General features: G+C 18.9%; 1 protein-coding gene and 1 long non-coding RNA gene across 4 annotated transcripts in view; both read left to right on the top strand.

The window, feature by feature from the left end:
- The window catches only part of LOC122717634 (farnesyl pyrophosphate synthase-like), a 36,267-nt gene that overhangs the window by 7,045 nt on the left and 3,573 nt on the right, over positions 1-25,649 (top strand). For 2 of the 3 annotated variants that reach the window (XM_043941878.1, XM_043941879.1), the window contains exons 3-5: positions 13,950-14,082; positions 15,087-15,227; positions 15,426-15,623. In XM_043941878.1, the coding sequence (XP_043797813.1) occupies positions 14,002-14,082; positions 15,087-15,227; positions 15,426-15,623 (420 nt within the window). In that variant the 5' untranslated portion in view covers positions 13,950-14,001. The remainder of the gene's footprint in view (positions 1-13,949; positions 14,083-15,086; positions 15,228-15,425; positions 15,624-25,649) is intronic. The other variant, XM_043941880.1, reaches the window with a different exon arrangement.
- Positions 16,635-17,617, top strand: LOC122717635. Its single transcript, XR_006347236.1, has 3 exons — positions 16,635-16,763; positions 16,879-17,081; positions 17,166-17,617. It is a non-coding gene; the product is annotated as an uncharacterized LOC122717635 (long non-coding RNA).

Below are 25,649 nucleotides of genomic sequence, written 5' to 3'. Positions count from 1 at the left end.
TGTATTAATTAAATAAATTAATTACTATTGAGCATCAGTGTTGACGCACATAACTTGTTGAACATGTTTTATTTATAAATATTATTTCTTATTAACAATGAAAAGAAGTTGGGTTTCAGTAAGTAATTCTCAAGTTTAATGCATGAGATATTAATAGAAAATTATGTTTATGGCATTGGCATGCATATATGTAAATTTTTAATTGTTTCATTTTTGTTCATATGAAATTAAATATAGATGGTAAAAAGATAAAATTTTTTTATGAATATTTTTTTTTTAAATTTGGAAATACTGGAAAATTTAGAAATACATGGAGTATATGTGGAGGATGAGTTTATTATTAATGAAAGAAGTTACATAAAAATTGTTTAAAAAAAAATAATGAATTGGAAAACAAATTGCTTGAGGACTTGAAGACATACATCTGTCATTGATAAAATCCATGAAACAAGTTCATAATCGTCATTGTGCAGATATTCGAATGTAAAAAAAATATAGTTAGAAAGAGATTTTATGCATTTGATTTTTCGTAAAATATTAAGACAAATGAATATCTTTTAATGAAGGAGAACAAATATTGTAAGATCATGTGATTCTTTTTATTTATATTGAATTTCTTTGCAAGTAAACTTTTAAAAATGATAATAACATAAAATCAATAATTAATTCATTTTCTCTAGATTTTTACAAAAAAAAAATCTAATAAATTCATAAAAAGCATAAGAATCATAAAATAAATAATGATTACAAATAAAATTATTTTCCAAAAAAGTTCTGAAGTTTTGAATTTTGATTTAGAAATCCGCATTAATTTTTTTCGATATTTAATACTTAATAATACTTAATATTGTTAAATTATGTCCTATTATACTTCTACGATTTTATTTTGTCTTCAAAAATTTTTTCTCTGTATCAAATTTATACTCAATTCACGGCACACATGTTTCACTCACATCTATACTGTTCCATATGTTGATTATTATCTCCTCGAAGAAGAATAACAATTTAGACATTTATGCATTTATTATTATTCCGTGCGATATCTCAAAATTTTCGTACATAAATTCATTAATCGGTAGCGAACAATAATAAGGTTTTAAGTTTTAAATATTAATGTAACAATGATGTACAAATAATAATAAATAATAAGAAAAAATTCATAAACACAAACACAAGGTGAAGTGAAAATCTGATTGTGATGCACTTGAGATAATTTCAATACCAGCGGCATACTTTAAATAAAATAGTGGAAAAAAAAATAACGAAATCATATTTCATTTTAATTAGTCAGTATGTGAAGATTTTTACAGAGTGCTTGAATTTAAAATTTTTAAAAACGAAATAGCGAATTCAATGTATTAAAAATGCTAAAAAATTGTTTGTAATTCTCAAAAGTTAGATATAATAATTTTTCTGAATTATTGATATAGAGTGAGGTTGAAATTTTGAAAAATTAAAAATTTTTAAATGATTAATTATTCGTCGAGGAATTTATAAATGAAAATACATAATCATTTCAAATTATATTGGATTTATTAAATGAAATAAAGAAAATAAAGAATAAAAAAAAATTTACAAAAAATCATGAACTTTTATAGATATCATTATTAATATTTTGTATTCTTTGTATATTCTTTGATGGCTAACTTTCATTTTATTACTAAAATATCTAATAATAATTTCTTTTTTTAAATTTGAAATATTTGAAAAAAAACACTAAGAATAATTTTCCATTTTTACATGAAAACATTTTTGTGAAAAGTCTTTTTATATATTTATTAATTTGTTTTTGAGCTTCTTTAGACTTTGTCCAATTGCCAATTAATACAAAACTTATTTTTAATCTGTAAAGTTTTAAATTAAAATTGTATACATCGAAGTTGAATATAAATACAAATTTTCTTACCGTTTCCATTTTTTTTTAATTCAAATTTATTTCGTGGACGTTTAAAATAAGTATTGCAAAAAAAAAAACTTTTGATTATTTTTCATCGATATCATCGAATTTTTCATCAATATCCATTTATTAATGATGATATTCGATTATTTTTAAAAAAATATCGAATCCTATTTCTATTATTTCTATATCTAATAGTATATTAAGTATATAATATATAATAGTATATTATTATTTGTATTTTTCTTTTGTGCAATTTATATATTGGTAATTTATATAATGCAGATAGCTTTCAAAGAATTATATCTTAATGTCGATAATATGGAGATGAGCTTTATTAACATATATATTTTATTATAATAAATTTTTTGCTTCACATAAATAACAGCGTTAAGTGAATAAAATGGATGAAAGCATTACATATCTTGCTATCATAAATTAATCCAATTGTTAATTAGCTATCGTAAATTTATACGAAATAAAAATTTCTTTCACATTTATTTATAATTATATCAAAGAGAACAAGTTTTTGTTTTCATTTATTTTTTAATATATGCTATTTTCTTTATAAATATTTCAAATATGGAATGTTGGAATTGAATTCTGATAGATTTATAAAATCGAAATAACGATGATTTTACATTTTTCCTACAGATATAAGTTGTAATGGCGCAAACGATATTAAAAAAATATCTGAATATAATTTTCCATTTTCAATAAATATTTACTTATATGTACTTTGAATGTATAGAACATTTATCACATTCTTACTTAAAAACAAACTGTAAATAAAATTCATGTGTCACATTTGTGCTAGCTCTAAGTTTTTAATAATGTTATTTTGCATTACTATAAATCTATTGAATTGAATAACAAAGCTTGCAACTTTACCTCTGCTTTGGATTTTGTAATTATAATATCAAATAGATTGCAATTTTTATTTATTTATAGTAATCCCAATATTATTTCGTTAATTGAATTTATTTTTGATCAATAATAGAGCAAGCTTATTAAAGTTATATTTTTGATCATTTTTAAAAAAAATTTCTATTTTTCTGTTGTTTTTTCAAATATGATGCTTTTGGTGAAAAATTTGATCAGATATCGTTGGTTTTTTTTCATTTGATCTTTCAGAGACTTGAAGAGATAAGTTCTAAAAAAAAAAAAAAAAACGGCTTTTATATTTCGATGTTTAAATCATTTCAAAAACGCTGCTGAAATTGAGTCGTTTTTCAAAATTTTTAAAAAAATTTTCTTCCATAACTCGCGTCTTATTATACAAAATAATTTTAACACACTGATTTCATTTCATTTTCATTAAAATAATCAGTCATCTCAGTCAATTTCTTTAAATATTCATTAATAACTTAACTTAGACTAGATAATCTTTCATCATAAAATAGATTTTGTAATTATTAAAATATTTCAGATGATTCTGAAATCGGAAAATTATACATAAATTACAATATATTTAAAGAAATTAAGAATGTTTAAGAATTAAAGCAAAAATTTGGCGTTAAAGTCATTTTCTTTTTCACTCTTTATTAAGTCACGTAAGTTTATATCATGATATTTGCCATAATGTAAAATAGATTTGCATATTTTGTGATTTGAATTATGATTTTCACGATATTTTTCAATTTTCAATGTTCTTATTGGAAAATATAGAAAAATGATTGAAAATTTCAAGTTTTAAGTTATCAAAAATAATTTTTCTTGAAACTAAAGATTTTATCGTGCAAATAGTTTAATGCTTTTTTGTAAAAAATAATAAATTGAATAATAAACTAAATAGTTCATTAAAAAATATAATTTCTAAAAAGCAAAATTTAATTTTCATATATTGATTTTTATACATAAATTTAAAAAAATGCATAAAATATTTATTTGAACAATTTTTCCAGTTTTTGAAAAAACATACTTAATGCTAATAATCATACAATAGGATGACACATAGTGACAACTAATTTATACAAATATTGAAACATAATAGTATTATTTATTTTCAACTATTTCAATAAAAATTTTAGCATAATATAAAATACACAATTTTTATTCTATATCTTTAAAATTTATGCATAAAGATTTATTATAATAAATTTTATAATCATCATTTATAAATATCTTATTAGATACAAGGATGATAAAAAAGGTTTGGTTTTTTCATTTTTTCTGTATTTTGATAAAAATTATTTTTTGAAATGAATTATATCTATATATCTATATATTGTGTCGTCAAAAGAATGAAGAAATTTTATAATCATCATTATATCTTACTCATAATATTTAAACATTCTCAAAATAAATCTTTTATTTTATTTTATAATTAGTTATAAGTTTTGTTTTTCATATTGCATATTTTATAAAATGAGATAAAAATCACGAAACGAATCTTATATTGTTATATTATTTTGCAATAATAATAGTTTAAAAATACTTTGTTAAAATTTTATTTTTTTATGTAATATATAAAAAATTATTCAGATTTTCAGAATTATTTTTCATGATTTTTGTTAAAATAGTAATTTTAATTATCTTAATTTTTCTATTTTATTTTGAATTTTCTTTTTCAGCTGTTTTAATCTCTTCAGGGAGCCAGACACATACGTGTATGCTTAATTCTTATAATTAAAAATTAAAATTATTCTAAATATATAAATATAAAAAAAATTTGAAACATTGATAATATTTTATTTTACTTAATAATCATTGCTTTGAAAGTACTATAACGATGTTTTTCATGTTTTATAGTATTTCTTAAAAAGATTAAAAATTTCTCTAAAAAAAAAAAAGGTAGAAATACTTTAACATATTCATCAAAAATTTGACGAGTATCATCCTATTGAAATCATTTTATCATTCAAAAATAATTAAGAAAATTTCTTATCAATCTTTGAAAAAATTCCTAATCTTGTAATGAATTTATATGTATATTGATGTGAGGATTTTTTTCACAAATCTTCTCTATTCGCTTTATTTCGGTTAAAACGTGGTCTTTCGAATATTGGAAAATCATATTCACTATCTTTTTCACTATTGAAAATTTTGCATTATGCGTCGAATCATCGATTCATGAATTTCGCATAAAATGATGATGATAGACTCTTTGAGTCTGTTTATTACTGAATAATGATTCTGAAAATAAATGTTATTTATTATTATACTATATAATTTTGGTTCGCTGTAAACTTGCATAATGAATCTACCAGATTCTGTGCTTTAAAAATTCCATATAAAAGAGAAAAAAGAAAATCTAAAGATATTATAAATATTTTCAATCCTTTTGTGACTTTTACATCTTGTAAATGATCTATAGGAATTAGAAATATAAATTTTCAAAGTTCAATTGATATTTTATTATTCTATTCGTTTATAAAATATTTTTTTAAAATTTATATTATTTGATTCTTAAAAAATTAATAATAAAATGCAATAATTTAATGATTTATTCATTTTATTAGTACTTACATTGATATACAATTCATTTTGCAGTTTAATTACGATTTTCATTGCGAGTTGTTTTGAATTTTTTCTTTTTTTTTATTCTAATAAATTATTTGAATTAGATTATTTTTCTTAAACGATTTTCTTTAGATTATTTTTAACTGTTTTTCATATACAATATCTATGAAATATTTTATATCATATATGATGCACCAATGGAAGAAATTTCACTTCAATGATTCCTACTTGTTACATAAATTTATAATTGATTTATAAATTCTATTTTCGATATACGTTGATCTATAATGATAAATTTTATGTGACAACTAATTCGAATAATAGTCTCATGACAATTGATAGCTATTGTTTACATCCCAAATGTAAATCTAATCTAAATAAAGTAAATAAAGTAAATAAAATGTTACGAAACAATACGATACGAATATATACGAATATATTATTATATATTTTTATCATTTTCTAAATATTTATTTATATTTTTACAACAAGAATAACATATAACATTTTTTTTACTTTTTAAATATTCTGGATACTTTCAAGAACATTTTTATTTCTTATTATTTAAAATTTTATTATTAATATTTTATAATAATAAAATTTAATACTGTGTGAATATTTTATTAACAATTGTGTAAACAATTTATCTTGTCACAGTATATAAGTTGAATTTAACATAAAATATTTCTCAATTTTTACTCGATTATGATCATTCTATACTTTTTTTTTTTTATTTTATAATCATTAGTATTTTTCAATAAATTATATATTATTTTACAAGTTCTATTAATTTCTCTTACGATAATAGTTAAATTAAATAAAAAATTTTAATAGCTTCTTTTCAAAATATAAATTTACATGAAACACGTTATGATCTCTAATATTTAAGAAAGCTACAGATAATTTAAATAAAATTTAAGTATTATAACGTATTGTAACGTATATAATATGTTAATAAATTTTGTGTTTACTTTTCTATTTGTTTATATTTTTTTTTCATGTAGAACTGAAATCAAATCAAATATGTAAATTATATTTTCGTATTTATACGTTAATTTTTTGGATCATTAAAAATGAAACGAATATAAAATTTTTAAAAGATTCTTTACTTCATGCATTCCACAGACATATAAAATTACTATAAATACATTTAATTATATTATATCCAGAATTTAACGTATTATACCCAGAATTTAACGTATTTTATTTCTTATGTTTCATAACTCTATCAAAGAAAATGTTAACACAATTTTCATTATTATTATCATTTTGCATACACATTGATCTTAACATTTTTTTTAAAATGTTGCGCAAATAATGAAGGAGTTTTCTTGCTATTTTTTCCCCACAAAAATGAAATGTTATCAATGTTATTTTCATTTTCTGAGAATTTGAGAATTTTGAATATTCTTTTTTTTGTATACAAAAAAAATCTTTCATTTCAATTAGTATATAATGACTTTTTGTTAGTTTAATTATCTTATTGATATTCATTTTCACAGGTTAATATATCATTTTCATTATAATTTATTACTTCATTATAATTAATATCAGAAAAATTTTCAAATTATTTTTTCCAATAATTTAGCATTTCATGAAAATTTTTTCTTAATTTCTAAGTCATTTTGTGAGTAAAAATAATTTTATAGATTATGATATGAAATAAAATTTTTAAATGTTTTAAGCATAAGTATTGTGTACTGTAAGTATTTTTTTCTAAATCTAAGATAAGAGCATTGAAAACAAAATTAACACATATGAATACCTGTTTTTCGCAAAAATTATGAAAAGAAATAAAAATAGAATGCAACTATTGAAAAAAATCAAAAGTTGGTTAAATTTTAAGAGATTCATTTTGATATGTGCAAATATTACATAAAATACATAAAAATTTTACAGAAAAGACAAAAAAGAAATTTTGTATAGAATTAATTATTTATTTTTCAATAAAAATTACAACAAATTTAAAAAAATTAAAACTTTTTAAAAACCAGTGGTTAATGATAAATAATGACAAACAAATTATTTTGATTTGGTAGATCTAATCAAACCTTATTAGTATTTAACCTTTTAACGGACTTTTATAATCATCCAGATTAAGATATATTTATAGATATGAATGATCTCTATAACGATCATTCCATGAAAAATAATAATGAAGGGAGGATTCAGTTTAAGAACATCGTGTCCTGACAATTGGACTAAATTGGATGTCTCTTTGTCAATCAAGATGAACGTATAATAAAATAAAATTTTGAATAATTATATATAAGATATAATATATAATAAATAGTTAAAATTCATATTATTGTTTTTTTTTAATTTTCTGTTTAAATATTTATCGATTATTTCTTTTTTGCTTTATTTTAAATTATGTTTTTATTTTTTTTATATTTAGTCATATTTTTATTAATATTAGTAAAATAATAAATTACAATAAAAGTCAAATTTGTTTTTTAAAAATTAAATCTGCAAAATATAAAAAAACTGAAAAAAAAACAATTTTGTTGAACACTTAATCATTATATGAAATAGTGTTTAGATATTGTCTAAAAACTTCAAGTTATCATAATCAAAACTTGAGAAATTGAAGATAACATGAGTGTCATTATTTTAAATATTTGTAATACCTACGTAATATTTATGATTAGAACATTTACAGTTAAATATTCATCCATATAACGGAATCCATACTATAATTCGTCATCATGCTTCATTGTTGATTGCAAATTTTTTGATATTCTTTTTTTTTTGCAAATTCTTATTCTGTCATTATTATAAATTATTTTATTTATAAAAACAAAATTTTATATTGTCCTATTATTCAAATTCTTTTTATAATAGACCAAAATTGTTTAACAAAAATCATTTATTTAAAAAAATTATAATTCTTTATTAAGAATAATTTTAATAAAATTCGATACACGAGTAAGATATTCTTTTGCAATATATTGAAAAATAAATTAAAAAATATTTCCTTTATAAAATAAAAATGAAAATTACACAAATATACGGAAAAAGGTATTTAATATGAGAAGTTTTATAGAATTTATTTTTTCAATATTTTTTTGATATTTTTTCGAATCTTTTTTTTTTTTTTTTCATATATTGAGCATGTAAAATCTGTTGCTGCAGTATCAATATATATAATTCATATAATACAATATCATATCGATCGCCAGATTTTCATCATATAATTTCAATTTTATAAAATTTGCAAAATGAAAATATTCGTCTTATCTAACATTTGAAGAATTTTTTAATATTTTATGTAAGAGTTGATAATTTATAATTTATCTCTTCATGGAAATTTTAGATTAATATGAATTGTGTTTCAGTCATACTATTGATTTGAATTTATTTCATTTCTTTTTTGTATTTGAAAAAGATATTGTTATTTTAATTTTGCCATAAAAAATATATTGAAAATATATATTTGTTGTAAATTTCAAAAATATAAGAAGAATAGATATAAGTAGTTAGAAATTTGATACTTGTGAAACTTTTCACATAGTATTGATGGAAAATACATCACTCTTATATTTCATAAAAAATGGAAACCATTACGTAAACTACAATATTTTTTTTGGCATTTGTGGATGTGAATTGTTAAGGAAGAATTTCCAAGTTTTTCCAATATTTGCAAATAAATTATATAAACAAATAGAAAACATTCCAGTTAAGAATTATTTATGAAGACGAATAATGATATTATTAGCATTTATAATGTTACATGTAATGTCACATAATATATGTAAAATATTATATATAATTTTTTTTTCTTAAAAATAAAGCATATGTTATTTAAAACCTTAAAATAATAAAAAAATGAAATATTCAATTTTAATAAAAATTTTAATAAAAAAAAAAAGAATTATTTCTATTAAATTAAAGTTTTTAATTTCCAATATTAAAAATTGAAATTTAATTATTTTTCTTATCTGTTCGCATCATAAATGATCGTTTTATTTTCTTGAAAAAAGCATTGAAAATAATAAATAATAATAAAAAAATTATTAATATATTCGTTTATTGTGTAATCGATGAACAAGCACTTATTCTAATTTCACATATCATTATTGTAATTAAATTTAATTAAAGCTATCATGTTTAAAAAAAAACATTTAAAATATTATTACGAAATAAACACTGAATCTATTAATCATATTGCGTAATTACAATGATAATATAATAAAGAAATAAAATTGAATTGGTAAAGGAGATATAAAAAAGGGAAACAAAATATGTATTCGCATATTTACATTTTTCTTCTTTTTTCTCGAGAATTTGTTAAAAAGGATAGTTCGTTTTTAAATAATTATATTTCGAAAATTTTTATAAGTTCAAAACAAATTCACAAGAATTATATAGCAAATCATAAATTATGTCAAAATCTTTTTTATTCATTTATATTTTCTGGATTTAATATAGTTTTTCATTTTCATAAAAATTAATAAAAATTTGTAATATTTATAAATAATTTAATTATTATAGTTTCCATTATAATTTTACAAAATCTTAAATTTGCACGAAAGTTGTTGGATTATCTTTTAATTGTTACAGTGTGTTCAAAAACTATTATATTTCCAAAGTTCTATATTTTTGAAGAAATTATATATAATCTATCACAAAAATCTTAAACATCTTTCGTAATACAATAATAATTAAATAAACAGATAAATTAATTAAAAAATATTTAATAATCTATAATTAAATTTATATATATATATATATATATATATATATATATGTTAAAAAAAAATATTCAAGACTTTAAAGACTTATAGTACTCGTTAAGAAAAACAAAAAATATTCAATCAATCAAAGATCTTGCAATCAATCCTTTCACATAATAATATTCAATATTATGAGTGAGTTTTTTTATATATATAATATTAAATGTAAACAAAGGAATTGATTCAAAAGAATTTATACATTAATTCAAGACATTAATTCAAGATTTTCAGCGCAATTAATATTATTAATATTAAAAAAAATTATTTTATAAATATAAATAAAGTAAAAATATTGATCAGTATACACAAAATGCATATTTGTTATTTTCATATTCGAATAATAAGCAAACATGAATTGACCGAAGACCGCAAAATATTCAATATTAAATGAATATTAAATATTTGCAATTCGTTTGCAAATCTAAATCTTATTATTTAAAATCTAATCATAGCTTACTCGCAATATTTGTTCAATACGTTCATTAAAAATAATAAAATTTTGATTATTTGAATAAAGCGTTAAAGTTTTTATTATAATGTGAAAATCAGAAAAAATTATATAAAGAGGGGGAAGAATGCAAAAATAGTGGAATCAAAATTGAGATTAATGAAAATATCTACTTTTTATAAAAGAATTTGAAAAATAAATGATCTAAAATATTATTAAAGACAATGTAATTTCAATTCTTATATTATCGGAGCATGCCTATATAACATAACAAACTATAATATAACAAACTAATGGGAAAAAAATCAAAATATAAATCCAACACACAAATATGAGTATACAATTTAAAAGAATTCGTTCGAAAACGTTAATAGGAATTTCGCAAACAATTAGATAAACATAGAAAAGATAGGTATAAAAAAAACAATTCAATCAGATCATCCGTGAAAACTGCCAAGATTTATAATTCTTACAAATATGATATGAATACAATGCCCAGCATTATAAATGATAATCAAATAAAATAGCATAAAGTACAAAAATATTAACAACTACAAAAAACTCTAACTACAAAAGATTCCAACCATTAATAATATACAAAAACATATAAATATACAAAATTTACTGCTTTAATCAAAAGTACCAAGAAAAAATTTTTTTGTATTAAAAATAACAATTTTTTAAAACAAATAAATATCTATGAATAAAAATGTTTACTTTTTTTGGTATATTTAAATTTTTTTTTTTTTTTTTAAATTTAAATTTTTATGATATTTTACTTTTCTAAATATACTGAAAGGAAAATATATCATAAAGCTATTTCAATTTTCTGTACTTTGTATCATTAAAAAAGATATTAACTTTTTACGAATTAAATATAAAAGAGATTTTGTAATTTTATTATGGTGAAATCCTCTTTCAGATTTAAATTTTTAAATTAAATACAAACTTTATATTATATAAAATTTTATTGAATTTATAAAAAAAAAAACATTTTTTTTTTATTCCTATATCATTAAGTTAATTATTTTGAATTTTTAATTTAAAATATATTTAAGCTTAATAAATTACAATGCATGTTTAAATGATTAATTAGATCAAATATTTAAAAAAAATAATGACAAATTGTAAATATTTCCTCTAGTTTTTAAAACTTGTATAATATATATTTTATACTTGTATAATATATATTTTACAATACTTTGTTATAATATAATAACTTGCCAAAATTTGTTTTAATAATAATAAAAATTAGAAATAATATGAAAATAATACACAAAATACACATAAACAAAAAAATAATAACAATGTTAATTAAATATTAAAAAATAAAAATATTTAATTAGTAGAATAATATATTACATCAAAAATATTTCATCTAATTTCAAACTTATCCATATCGATATATAATGATGTCAATTGTTTCTATTATAAATTGACGTCAATGCATTTATATTAAATATAATATAATATTGCTGAATTTTTCTACTCTCATATTAGTTCTATAAAATTGATAAATTGTGAAATTAATAATTATATACATATGTAACATTTGTACTTAATTAACTTAAAAAAAAGATTAGAATTATCTATATATGTGAATTATCTATATATCTATATATCTATATATATATATATATATATATATGTGTGTGTGTGTGTGTGTGTGTTCACTCATCATCATCATATGTGAAAAGATAACAAATGAGAAACAATCAATATTATTATTGTTTTCTTATTTAAGATTCCTATTTCGCATCGAATATACCCGGTAGCTATATAGCTATTCAATGAGACAGCTATATATAAGCGGTTGAGCACAAAGAAGTTGAAAATATCAAAGAAAACGTGTTACACATTATAGATCATTTATTGATATAATTCGATATAATTTTTTATAGATAAAAAAATATTTATTTTATATATATAATGTACATATATAAAAATGTAAAAATGTTTTATATTTTATCAAAATATATCAATTTACCATTGTATGCACAAATACACAAAAAATATTTAATTTTATAAATATTAGAAAGAATTCATTATGGAAATACCAAGAATCAAAAATAGGATATTCTTGTTATTAAAATAAAATACGTTCCCTTTAAAATATTATAAGTAAGTAATATGTTATACGTAAGTAAATATTTTTACTATAATTTTTTTTATTATATGTGTAAATTGAAGAGATGTTTAAATTAAATTATTTTATTTATAAATTATATTATTTGTAAATTAAATTAATCTTTCATCTAATTAAATTAATTAAATTAAATTAATATTTAAAAAAAATATGTTTAAATATATATATTACATGATATTTTAAGTCAAAATATTATGCATTAAATAAATTCATAATTTATTATTTATTTTATCATAATTATATTGTATTATATTCATTATAGTAGAGAGTTAAATATAAAGGATTGTCTCAAAAATGTGGAAATATTTTATAATTCTCAATTAAAAATCTTTGAGTAATTTTAGGCAATATTTTTTTTTTTACAAATAAATATGTGTTGAACAAAATGTTGATTATAATAATTGAATATATATATTGATAAAAAAATAGATCGAATTGAGGAACAATGATTAAATTCATTATACATTATGTATTTATTCAAAATTCTGGTATAAAAAAAAAAATATAAAATTTTTTTAACTAATGAAGGATAAATGATAAGTAATAAACTATATTGTTGGGTACGATATGCGTGATTATATGTATGCAAAGATACAAATATATATACTCTTCAAATTTTGAATCATATGTATTTACCATAAATCTCATCAAAAGTAAGATAATGTTGATTGCCATTAGAATTGTCATGCTCACTGAAATATATCATCCTTAGAATGATATTACACTCTAGCAAATCTTAAAAAATATTTAATTCCAAATGTCATCTAAGTACTATCCTCAAAAACGGCATTGTTCTCCAATATCATTCTAAATCCTTCGTTTCAAGTTTGATAAACGCTATAAATACTTGACAATAATGGAAAAAAATTTGTGAGGAAATTTTCTTGAAATAAGAAAGTTATTATTAAATTTTGCGAGTACTTATTATTCGCGAGAATATATTCTTGCATAATATAAGATATCGAATCGAAATCATTATTGAAATAAGAAAAATTATATGAAATATTTTAATAATTTTCGATTAGAGATAAAAATCGAAACAATATATTCAAAATTCATTAAAATAAGTAATATAAAATATGTGATAAAAACCATCAGATGTTTTAATCTATAAGATTATCTCTTATTATTTCATTATTCGCAGTAATATGCTTTTCATTTGACAATAAGATTAAGATTTTGAGTGGCAATTAAACAATTAATCATTAACTAAAGGAGTGATTTAAAAATAAATATGTTATTAAAATTCTTTTATCTTAGATCAAACAATATAGAATTTGTCGATTCGTTCAAAAATGAAAGAAACGAATTAATGATTATGTGGCCCAATATTGTTCGTGAATTGACAGAAAATAATGAAGAATTACCGGATGTTAACAAATGGATAACAGAGGTATCTAATTTTTTTCAAAATTTATATACTATCTAATAATTATAATTTCGTGTAAAAAGAATCAAATTTTATTGAAAATTTAAATCTTGTCAAACATAAGTACTAATTTATATATTAATATATATAGTTAGATTATCGTTTCTTTGAACATTATCACAAAAAATGATATATTACATCTATTATAAAATTTGTATTTATATTTGCATTAATAAGCTATGTTAACGTGATGATATTTCATAAACGATTTTTCTTTTTATAACGGTTTTGGTTTTTAATATTTCATTCATTCTAATTTCATTCTTTCTTTAACATTATATCTTGGCATCAAAAATAATCAATATATAAAAAAAAACCGCATTAATTAACATTGTATAGAGTAAAAGAAATCCATTTTTTATTTTTAAAAAAATTAAAAAAGTTATCGTTACTCTTAGATATTAGACAAATTAAAACCGATTTGTATATATAATATGAATAATCGAAAATTTAAAAAAGAATTTTACATTTCTAAAATAAATGCCAATGAATATGTGAAGATACTAATATATTAATATATTATTAATGTTCGTTGTATTAATGTTCGATCGATGTTGATAATCGATTTTTAATAATCTAAAACAATATGGATTTTGTATCTATGAAATATTTCGTGAATTCATGTTTATATTCATTCTTAATGAATACAGCTTTATCTATAAAAATTATGGTTAAAAGCAAAAATCAAGACAGATTTATAAAACAGCCAAAATAATTTCAATAACAATCTCAACAATCTCAATTTAAATTTTTAATAGCAAATTAAATTTTTATAGCAGCAATTTGATGGGAGTTTGATGTAAATGAAGTGCTTTACATTACATATATTATATATTAAATATGAGTTTATTATTATTACCCATATTATATTCTTTTCACATTTATATTCTTTTCTCTTTATTCATAAACGCATTCATAAACGACATTCTTTGTATTTCAATAACGAAAGAATATTTTTTAACTTTTAGATATTGGAATATAATGTTCCAAAAGGAGGAAAACGAAGATCAGTATCACTTGTAATCGCATATAAATTGCTGGCGTCTCAAGACCAATTAACAAAAGAAAATATTTGTTTAGCTCGTATTCTAGCTTGGTGTATAGAAATAGTAAATTTTTATTTCTTATTTCTTTTTTTTAGTTAATATTATTATTAGAATATATTATTTTTCAGTTCACTAATATTTTTATACATTCGCAAGTAATAAAAAAGTAATAAAAAAATTGATCTTATATAAATGATTAATATTTTAAATTTATATTATTTTTTTCTAGCTTTAAAAAGTTTATATATATGATTATTATAGATGCATGCATTTTACATAGTGATGGATGATATTGTAGATCATACAGACATACGAAGAAATCAACCAACCTGGCATGTAAAAGTTGGATTAGGAGCAATTAATGATGCTTTAATTTTGGAAACATGTATATACAAGCTTCTTGAGAAACATTTTAAATCGAAAAATTGTTATGTAGATATCGTGGATCTATTTTTGAAGGTATCAAATTTTTTTATTTATATTATTTACATAGTGTTCAAAGAAATAATTGTATTTATAAATTAATTTTGTATATTAAAACCAAAACTATTACAGTCTCAATTTTTAAAATAATAATAATAATAATAATAATAAAATTTTTTTTATGAAAATTGGAAATTTAAAAAAATAATTCCGAAATAAAAAAAAAGCGTTTATATCACCAAAATAAAACTACATTGTTTCTTTAATAATGAAAAAAATAACATAGTTTTGTGGATATTAACCATTCATAAATAGTTACAATGGATTAATATTGCTCACTTAATTCATTTTATAACTTCTAATTTTTTTCACATTTTGAGATGAATCAAGAATATTCGTTTCATTGATGTGAAGAACAATGAAATGGAGAACATAATGAAATTTTGGATTTAAAATCGATAGTAGCAATATTTCAATAAAATGAAAAAACATCTCATATATTGAAAAAATTTATTCATTTTATATTCTTGTATGAAGATATTACGAAAAAATAAGCATACAGTTTTGAAGTTATAAATTCTCTTTTTATTCCTATTTTGATTTTCGTAAATATTTCTCTTTTTGTTTTTGAGATATAAATAAATGTACATTAGATATATGATACTTTTCATAAATATACTGATTTTCGTATATTTATATATTTTTTTTTTTTTATACTTTTATAGAAGTTATTACTTTCAATAAAATTGTGTGTCTTTTATAAATTATATTGAATTAGTATGCATATTCCTTATTTAATTGAAAAAAACATAAAAATTGTTAATTCTATTGAGAAAATTATTCTTTCTTTTTTCTTTATAACGTAATATTCATAATACAATATAGTTTAAAAATGTACAACAATTTTGAATTTTGTTGTACGCATATATTTTTTTGTATGTAAATTTATATTTTATATTAATATTAATATAATTAGCACTATTTTATCAAATATTAATATAATTTGGAGTATCATAGAAAAACAGGACATGGTGAATGTTTAGATATATTGATATCGTGAGATTGGAGAAAGAAATCGAATTTTGATTTTTTTTCAATGGACTACTACAATACTCTAGTAAAACAAAACATCTTTTTTTTCCTTTTATACTTCCATTCACTCTTGCTATGCGTTTTGTAAGTATATTTAACTATTTGATTCTATTTTTATATTCTTTTTTACTTATTTTACTTTATTTTACATTTATACATTGTTTTATACATTGTTCTTCGGCTGGCATAATCGATTCAGAAATGCATGGGAAAGCAGAAAAAATTCTGATAAAAATAAGTCATTTTTTCCAAATACAAAATGATTTTTTGGATTATTACAGAAAGAATTTTATTAAATAAAAAATCGGAGGAAAAAGTGGAAACATACAAGAAGGAAAATGTACATGGCCCATTGTGGTTGCATTATAGCGAGCTATAACCGAACAAAAGAAAATTTTAAAAGTAAACTTTCGTTAATAATATTTCACATTTATTTTCTTCTATTTTTCTAAATGGAATAAATTACTAATAATATTAATATCATAGGAATGTTATAGAATAGCTGATGAAGAAAAAATATAACGTGTAAAACAAATTTATGAAGAGATTGGTATATCAAATATCTATTTGGATTACGAAGAAGAAACGCATAATTTATTGAATACGTATATACAGCAATTATCTTCGAAACTTCCGACTAAATATTTTTTATACTTACTCACTACATTATGTAGTAAAATAGGATAAAGAGATTAGTTGTACAATATATGAAAAATATGGGAACACATCCGATTACCAGAGATTCCTAAGATAATTTCCTATGCAAAAATTTTTGTTGCAATGAACGAATTATTAACGAAAAATTATTTACCAATCAAATACATGACCTAGACATAGAGATAGTGGCTACTGTATACAAACAAATTCGAAGTAGTAATCAAAGAAACTGTGTTACAAATATTTTTTAATAGATGAAAAATATATATTTGGAATAAAAAGAAATAAATAGTTATTATATAAGGTATTACATTAAATTAATATTTTAGAATTAAATTAATACCTTAAATTAAATTAAATAGAAAAATTTAAAAAAGAATTGATAAGTGGATAAAATCAATCATTCAAGAAATTTCTGAAAATCTTTTCTCCTGGCTATATTTTCTTAATATTAATGGTATTCTAGTATATTTCATTATCATTAAACTTATTCTTGACAGATTTGCATATATTATTAATATATATAAATAACACTAAATTGGTTACAGATAAAATATCACCGAAAAATAATACACACGATGTATTGTCGGATCAATCATATTTATCATTATTCACTTCATTGCATGATCAACAATGTATATCATCAATTTAGTGATACATAGTCGCCTACGCTTCGAGTAGCTTATGCTTGACTACATGATTAATTAGTGTTTTTTATTAATAACTCGGTAATAAAACTACAATGAAAGTTTTTGTAAAAAAAAATATTATTCAAAATTACCTTAAAAATTTTTTATTAATTTCTACATTTTTAACATATCTTGAGTAATAAATTTTTTTATTTTAATAAATAATAAGAAGATAATTTTATTTCTTATTATAATTATTAAGTATAATGTTTAATTATGGACAATGTTAATTGAAAAGTAATTCAATGTTGAAGTTTATTCTATATTTTAAGTTATGATATTTCATATGATGCTCGACGTCTATGTCAACGATTTGTAATAAAAAAGTTTAACAAAAATTATTAACAAATATTTATTATATGTAAAACAAATAAGAAAAATAATAAAAATTTACAAAAGAAATTTATATTCAAAGTGGAACAAAAATTACTTTGTTTTTTGTTTTTAAAATAAAATCATATATTTTTTCTTCAGTATATTGTAGAGAAAATTAAAATGAGAATATTATATGATATTTTTATTTATGAATTAATAAAGTTTGAAAAAATGAAATAATTATACTTAAAATTGATTCAGATTATTAATGACTAATATATATCCTTGGAAATATTGATTATGATATTATCAATTTCTTTTTATTTTTCTTACTGGTTTGCAAGTAATATTTAAAATATTTTATATAAAATGATTTTTTTTAGCGATATGCTGCTTTTTTTAATTTTTATAGTATTAATATGAGATATATAATCAAAAGTTTAAAAAAAAATTTTTAAGAAAAAAATTTTGAATTCAGTATCCTGTGAAAATTTTATTTTACTGCCACGAACTAGTAACGAACTAACAGTTCGAAATTATCAATTTGTAATAAGTTGATTATTAAAACTCGATTCATTGTTGTATTTGAATTCAAAAGAATCTCAAAAATTTATTGAGATACAATTAAGCAAAAATTATTCTTCTATTGTTCAATTAAATAAATTTTATAAAAAAAAATTTTTATATAAAAAAAAATTTTTTATAAAATTTTTTTTAATTTTTCATTGAATATAAAAACTTTTATTGAAACAGTAATTTTAATTCTGAATGTCTATTAATTGTAATTTTATATATAAATGAAAAATTTTTTCTGTTGCATCGCAACAGTGTACCAAATCACTCGAACTTGGAACTCCAACGTATCAGTTGAAACTGAATCGGTGTAATCGAAACTCTCATCTAATAATTTTTCAAATTATCTATTGATTAATTAAAAAGTTTCATTCAATATTATTATAATTATTTTTGTAAAAAGCAATGTACGAAATTCCTGGGATCTTTTTAAATAAATTCTATCTAAATATAATTTTATTAAAAAATATATATATATTTTTTTAACAAAATTTCGTTGTTTTAATAGAAACTGTGAAATATTATTATCTTAATGATATAATGAAAAATATAAGTATTCATACATATGTATATATGTAAAACTTAAGATTTTATAGAAATTCTATATATTATATTCTATTCTAAATGTTATATATTCTTATTTGTTTTGTTTGTTTTTTTATAAAAATTAAATGAAAAATAAAAATGGAATTAAATTTTGAATTTTTTCAATCGAAGACAAAATGACAAATCGTTTTTTAAGAAAATACATGATTGTTAACCTATTTCTATTATTTATTTTTGCGTCAGAAAAAAATTCAATTTCACTTGGTTTTGACAATTTTTATGAAACTGAGAATTCTATGAGAAGTCTTAATCATATGTTTTTAAAATTAATCTTATATAAATTATTTTCTCGTGAAATAATATAAAATAATATAAAATAATATTTTATAATAATTAATATAAGATAAAAGTATTAGAAGGAATTTGAAAATAAAATAAAATATAAAAAACAATGTTTTTAATTTCAATTTAGCATACTTATTGGATTAATAAGTAAGTTCAAAAATAGATTTTTTTCGAAATATAAATTTATTTTTTAAATAATGATATATAAGAAATAAATAAATGATACAAATTTTCTTCATTTTAAGGACGTTTTTTTTTCTTTATTTTGTATAATCTGTAGATATGTTATCAATTATTTGAAGAAAATTTCTTTCAAAGCAATTATTCAATTAAAAAAAATAATTTACTTATTTTTCGAAACAAATTATTTTTAATTTTATAAACGTTTTAATTATGAAATCATCTATGTAATTATATGCATATGTGTATACTATACATTATATATCTATATTATTTTTAATCTAATATGTTTATGCTATATTTATATTGACAAAAAGAGATCTTAAATCAGCACAAAAATGATGATAAATATTTATTATTGATAACTAATTCGATTGGAACAATTATTTTATATTAAAAAATAGTTTAAAAATATAAAATAAAATTTTTTTATATTCTGTTTTCAAAAAAAATTATTTTTAAAAATAATTGTTCATTATTTATATTCTGAACTATGTCTTGACTTGATATTTTGGTGTAACTTTCTATCTCGCTTGTACTTACATTATTACGTAATCGAATTTAAATCGAACATTTCTATTTAAAGTATTTGAAAATTGAATTTTTTTTTTTTTAACTTTTTTTTGTTAGACAATCTTTGAGAATGTTCTTGTTCATTGAACGAACTATAACTAATATAATATCCTTTTCAAATTCGTTTAATGTGATTTAATTTTATATATGAATGTTTTGAATGATTTTCTAAAAACTTATAATTATTTTTAGATTCGTTATACTCGTTATAAAAAATTGAAAGATTAAAAAAAAAAGATAGAAAATTGATAATAATTAATTTTTTTAAAATAAAATTTCATTTCCACGAGTATGATTAGAGTTTTCCTCTAATAAAAAAGAATAAAAATTCAATGAAGAAGTAATTAAATTACATGAAACATTCTAAAAAAAAAAAAGCAAAAAATTGCGAGAATAAATTGATGTAATGGCAAGAAGAAATACATAAACAATACACATATACTTTTTGAATATATTATTAATTTTGTTAAAATTGAATTTTAATTAATTCTATATTTATAAAATTTATAAATAAAATTTTTTTAGATTACAAAATTTTGTATAATCTTTTTTTACTTTATGTAATAATAAACAAGAAAATACAATGAAAGAATCTATTATCAAGTTCAATTTTTTTATAGTTTATAGTTCAATTTTTTATAATTTTAATGAATCAAATATGAGTAATTTCAAAAAACAAAAAGAAAACATGAAACATTGTTGCAGTTTTAAATAAATACCTCAGCTTTAAATAATACACTCAAGATGTAATTTGTATCATAATTTCTGTCAGCAATCAGTATATGAATTCAGATAATTTAATAATCAAATTAAGTGAAGCATTCCAAGAAAATTCATCAAAAATTATTATTATTTATTGAAATAATAAAATACTATTATTAAAGAACAAATTGAAAAATTAGCAATTATTATTATATATAATTATTATTATTATTATATATAAATTATTATATGAAATTAATGCGATAAAAAATTTTGTAAGAAATAAACATTAGTAATATTAGAGTTATTATAAAATTATAAATTAAATCAAATAAAATTCAAGCAAATAAATAAAATAGCATGATTTTAAAGTGTCGACAAAAATTTATTGTATTTATTTTATACTTTTTTTTATGCTTCCTTTTATACTATATATATATCGAAACTTCGTTACATTCGATATATAAATAGATGTCAATTATTTAAAAAGAAATTCTTCAATTTAACAAAGTTGACGAAACATATGAAATAGGATTAGAAGCGTGAAAAATATAATAACTTATTAAAAAAGATGAAGATAATAAATATTATACTCTATAAATACTAAACGAAGTATTACAGTAAAAGAATTACAATCTGCAATGCAATTAAATCTTATAACTTAACAAAAAACATTTATTTATAAATATTTATAATTTTATTTTATAAAAAGTTTCGTTTATTATTTAATATATGTAGTTTGTTCATTAATAATATAAAGATATTTAGAAGTATTATGGATATTAATATTAGATTATGTAAAGAATTGAGCATTTATATAAATATTAAATTATTAAAATTGATAATTGAAAGTTATATATAGAATTTATATAATCAATGACATTTATTTTATTTTATTTTATTTTATTTTATTATTTCTTATCATTTTTAGAAAGACGAAATATTTCTTTATCTTAAAATTTTTATTTTTGTTTTGTATTAAATGAAACAAATATATATATGGAAATTTATTTTTTTTAGTATATTTATACTTCGTTTTTTTCTATGAAAGCAATTTTTTAAAATCTTTTTAATTTTTTTTTCAACAAGTGAAATAGAAACTTATATTTTTATGATATTTTAGCTTTCAAAATATAATGAGAGAAACATATATATATAAAGCTATATTATTTAGAAATTTTTTAAAAGCTATTTTCTACCATTAAAAAAGATATTGAATTTTTATGAATAAAATATAAAAGAAATTCTATAATTTTGTTCTAGTGAAATCTTTTTCTGATTTAAATTTTGAAATTAAATATATTTTTAAAAAAAAAAAAATTTAATTTTTTATTTAAAAGTTTTTAAAAATTTTTGCAATTTTTGTAACTTGGATCATTGATTTTTATTTTTCAATGATTATGATCATTAATAATAATTATGATAGATTTTTCTAATAAATATATTTTCTAATAATTATTATCATATTAATTATATAATTATATATTTATATATATAATTATATATTATATATTATAATATTATTATTATTATGAAAATTGTAAAACAATATATAATTATATATTTATATATATAATTATATATTATATGTTATAATATTATTATTATTATGAGAGTTGTAAAACAATATATGTTTTATCATTCTTCTAATTCTATTCTAATATTTAATATTATTTTAATTATTCAGAATTTTACTGAATTTATAAAAGAAAACACTATTTTTATTATACATTATTCCAATATCCTATAAGGATAATTGTTTTAAATTTGTAATTTAAAATATATTTAAACTTAATAAATTACAATGAATTTTTAAATAGCTATTAAATTGAACATTTTGGAAAAAATTATGAAAAATTAGAGATATTTCCTTTGATTTTTAAAATTTGTATAATTTTGTACTTGTATTGTAATTGTAATTGTATACATTTTGTACTAAGCTTTTTTTATAGATAATTTGAAGATTTTGATAATTATAACATTTTACCACAGTTTATTTTACACAATACAATATTATTTTGATTTTGAGCTATATGTACATATAATAACATTTTTCCAGATTTTTAAAAATACTTTAAAATAATTTAAAAATTATTTATTTAAGAATTGCTAAATACTATTTTCTTTATAATTTTTAGATTGTGAAAGTAACATTTTGCATTAAATATAATTATTTATTGTGACGAATGTATCCATATCGATATGTAACGTCAATCGTTTCTATTATAATTTGATGTGAATTTATTTTATATTAGATAATAATAATAGATTTTTCATAATCTTATAATAGTTCCTTAAAACTGATAAATTATGAAATTATTATAAATTAACTAAATACATATGCAACAATATCTATAGTAACGATATCTGGCTTCAAAAAAAATTATAATTATATTTATATATGTATTTATTGAACTTGATAAGATAATAAATGAGAAAAAATTAATATGAATATTATTGTCCCACTACTTGATAGTCTTCCCTCGCGTCATACGGACTCAATCCAACGGTAGCCTTGGCTATATAAAGCCGACTGAGCATTAAGTTGAAATATTAAAGAAAATGTGTTGAATATTATAGTTCAATCATTGATATAATTCGATATAATTTTTTCATAGAGAAAAAAATATTTGTTATACCTAATATAATATATTTATAAATACATGCATATATATATATATATATATATATACTGATGTACATATAAAAATGTTTTATATTTTATCAAAATATATCAATTTACTGTTGTGTGAACGAAATACACAAAAAATGTTTAATTTTATAAATATTAGAAAAAATTCATTATTGAAATGCCAAGAATCAAGAATAGGATATTCTTGTTATAAAATAAATACGTCTCCTTTAAAATATCATACGTAAGTAAAAATGTTTTTACTATAATTTTTTTTATTTTTTATGTAAATTAAAGGAAAATGTTCAATTTTATTTCTCAAAAAAAAATATGTTTAAATATATAAATATATATAAAATGTTTATTTTTAAATCAACATATTAAGCATTAAATAAATTCACGATTAATTAATATTATATAATACTGTATTTATTTTATTATTTATATTATCATATTATATTATATTATACTATATATTAATCATATTATATTAATTATTGTATATAATTATTTATGTAATTGAATATAAAGAATTATTCCAAAAATATGGAATATCAATTTTATCTCAACTGAAAATCTTTAAATAATTTTTGGCAATATATTTTTTTGCAAATGAACAAGTCTAAATAACATATGTCGAACGAAATATTGATTATAACTATTGAATATATATGTATTGAATATGTATATCGACAAAAGATACATTAAACAATAAATAAATTCATTACGCGTTATAGGATTTATTCATCATTCAAAATATCAAATTCTATAAAAAAAAAAATATAAAATTTTTCTAACGAAGTAATAAGTAATAAACTATATTAAAGAGTGCAATGATTATGTATATACAAATTATACATATATCTCTCAAAATGATTGTGCAATTATATATGTACGAGTTATATCTTTTAATATTTATCGATCAAAACACGATCAATTCTCAATAAATTTTCCAATTTTAAACTAAAGTGTTCCAATTTTAAACTAAAATGTCTCGAAACGTGCAACTCTCTCTTCTCCTTCCCCAAATATTAACGGTATATGAGGATTTGCAACTCTTTGAGTAAAAATATCCCTAAGAATTTTTCGAATTAGATTTAAGACGAATATTGCACAACGAGCACTTATTATTCGCGAGAATATATTCTTGTATAATATAAGATATCGAATCGAAATCATTATCGAAATAAGAAAAATTATATGAAATATTTTAATAATTTTCGATTAGAGATAAAAATCGAAACAATATATTCAAAATTCATTAAAATAAGTAATATAAAATATGTGATAAAAACCATCAGATGTTTTAATCTATAAGATTATCTCTTATTATTTCATTATTCGCAGTAATATGCTTTTCATTTGACAATAAGATTAAGATTTTGAGTGGCAATTAAACAATTAATCATTAACTAAAGGAGTGATTTAAAAATAAATATGTTATTAAAATTCTTTTATCTTAGATCAAACAATATAGAATTTGTCGATTCGTTCAAAAATGAAAGAAACGAATTAATGATTATGTGGCCCAATATTGTTCGTGAATTGACAGAAAATAATGAAGAATTACCGGATGTTAACAAATGGATAACAGAGGTATCTAATTTTTTTCAAAATTTATATACTATCTAATAATTATAATTTCGTGTAAAAAGAATCAAATTTTATTGAAAACTTAAATCTTGTCAAACATAAGTACTAATTTATATATTAATATATATAGTTAGATTATCGTTTCTTTGAACATTATCACAAAAA

This window comes from Apis laboriosa, unplaced genomic scaffold (assembly GCF_014066325.1).
Source record: "Apis laboriosa isolate Shangri-la unplaced genomic scaffold, ASM1406632v1 scaffold53_cov140, whole genome shotgun sequence".
In the NCBI taxonomy this organism is placed as follows: Eukaryota; Metazoa; Arthropoda; class Insecta; order Hymenoptera; family Apidae; genus Apis; species Apis laboriosa.
Note: the sequence above shows the minus strand (reverse complement) of the source record. Positions and strands in the feature narration are given on the sequence as shown.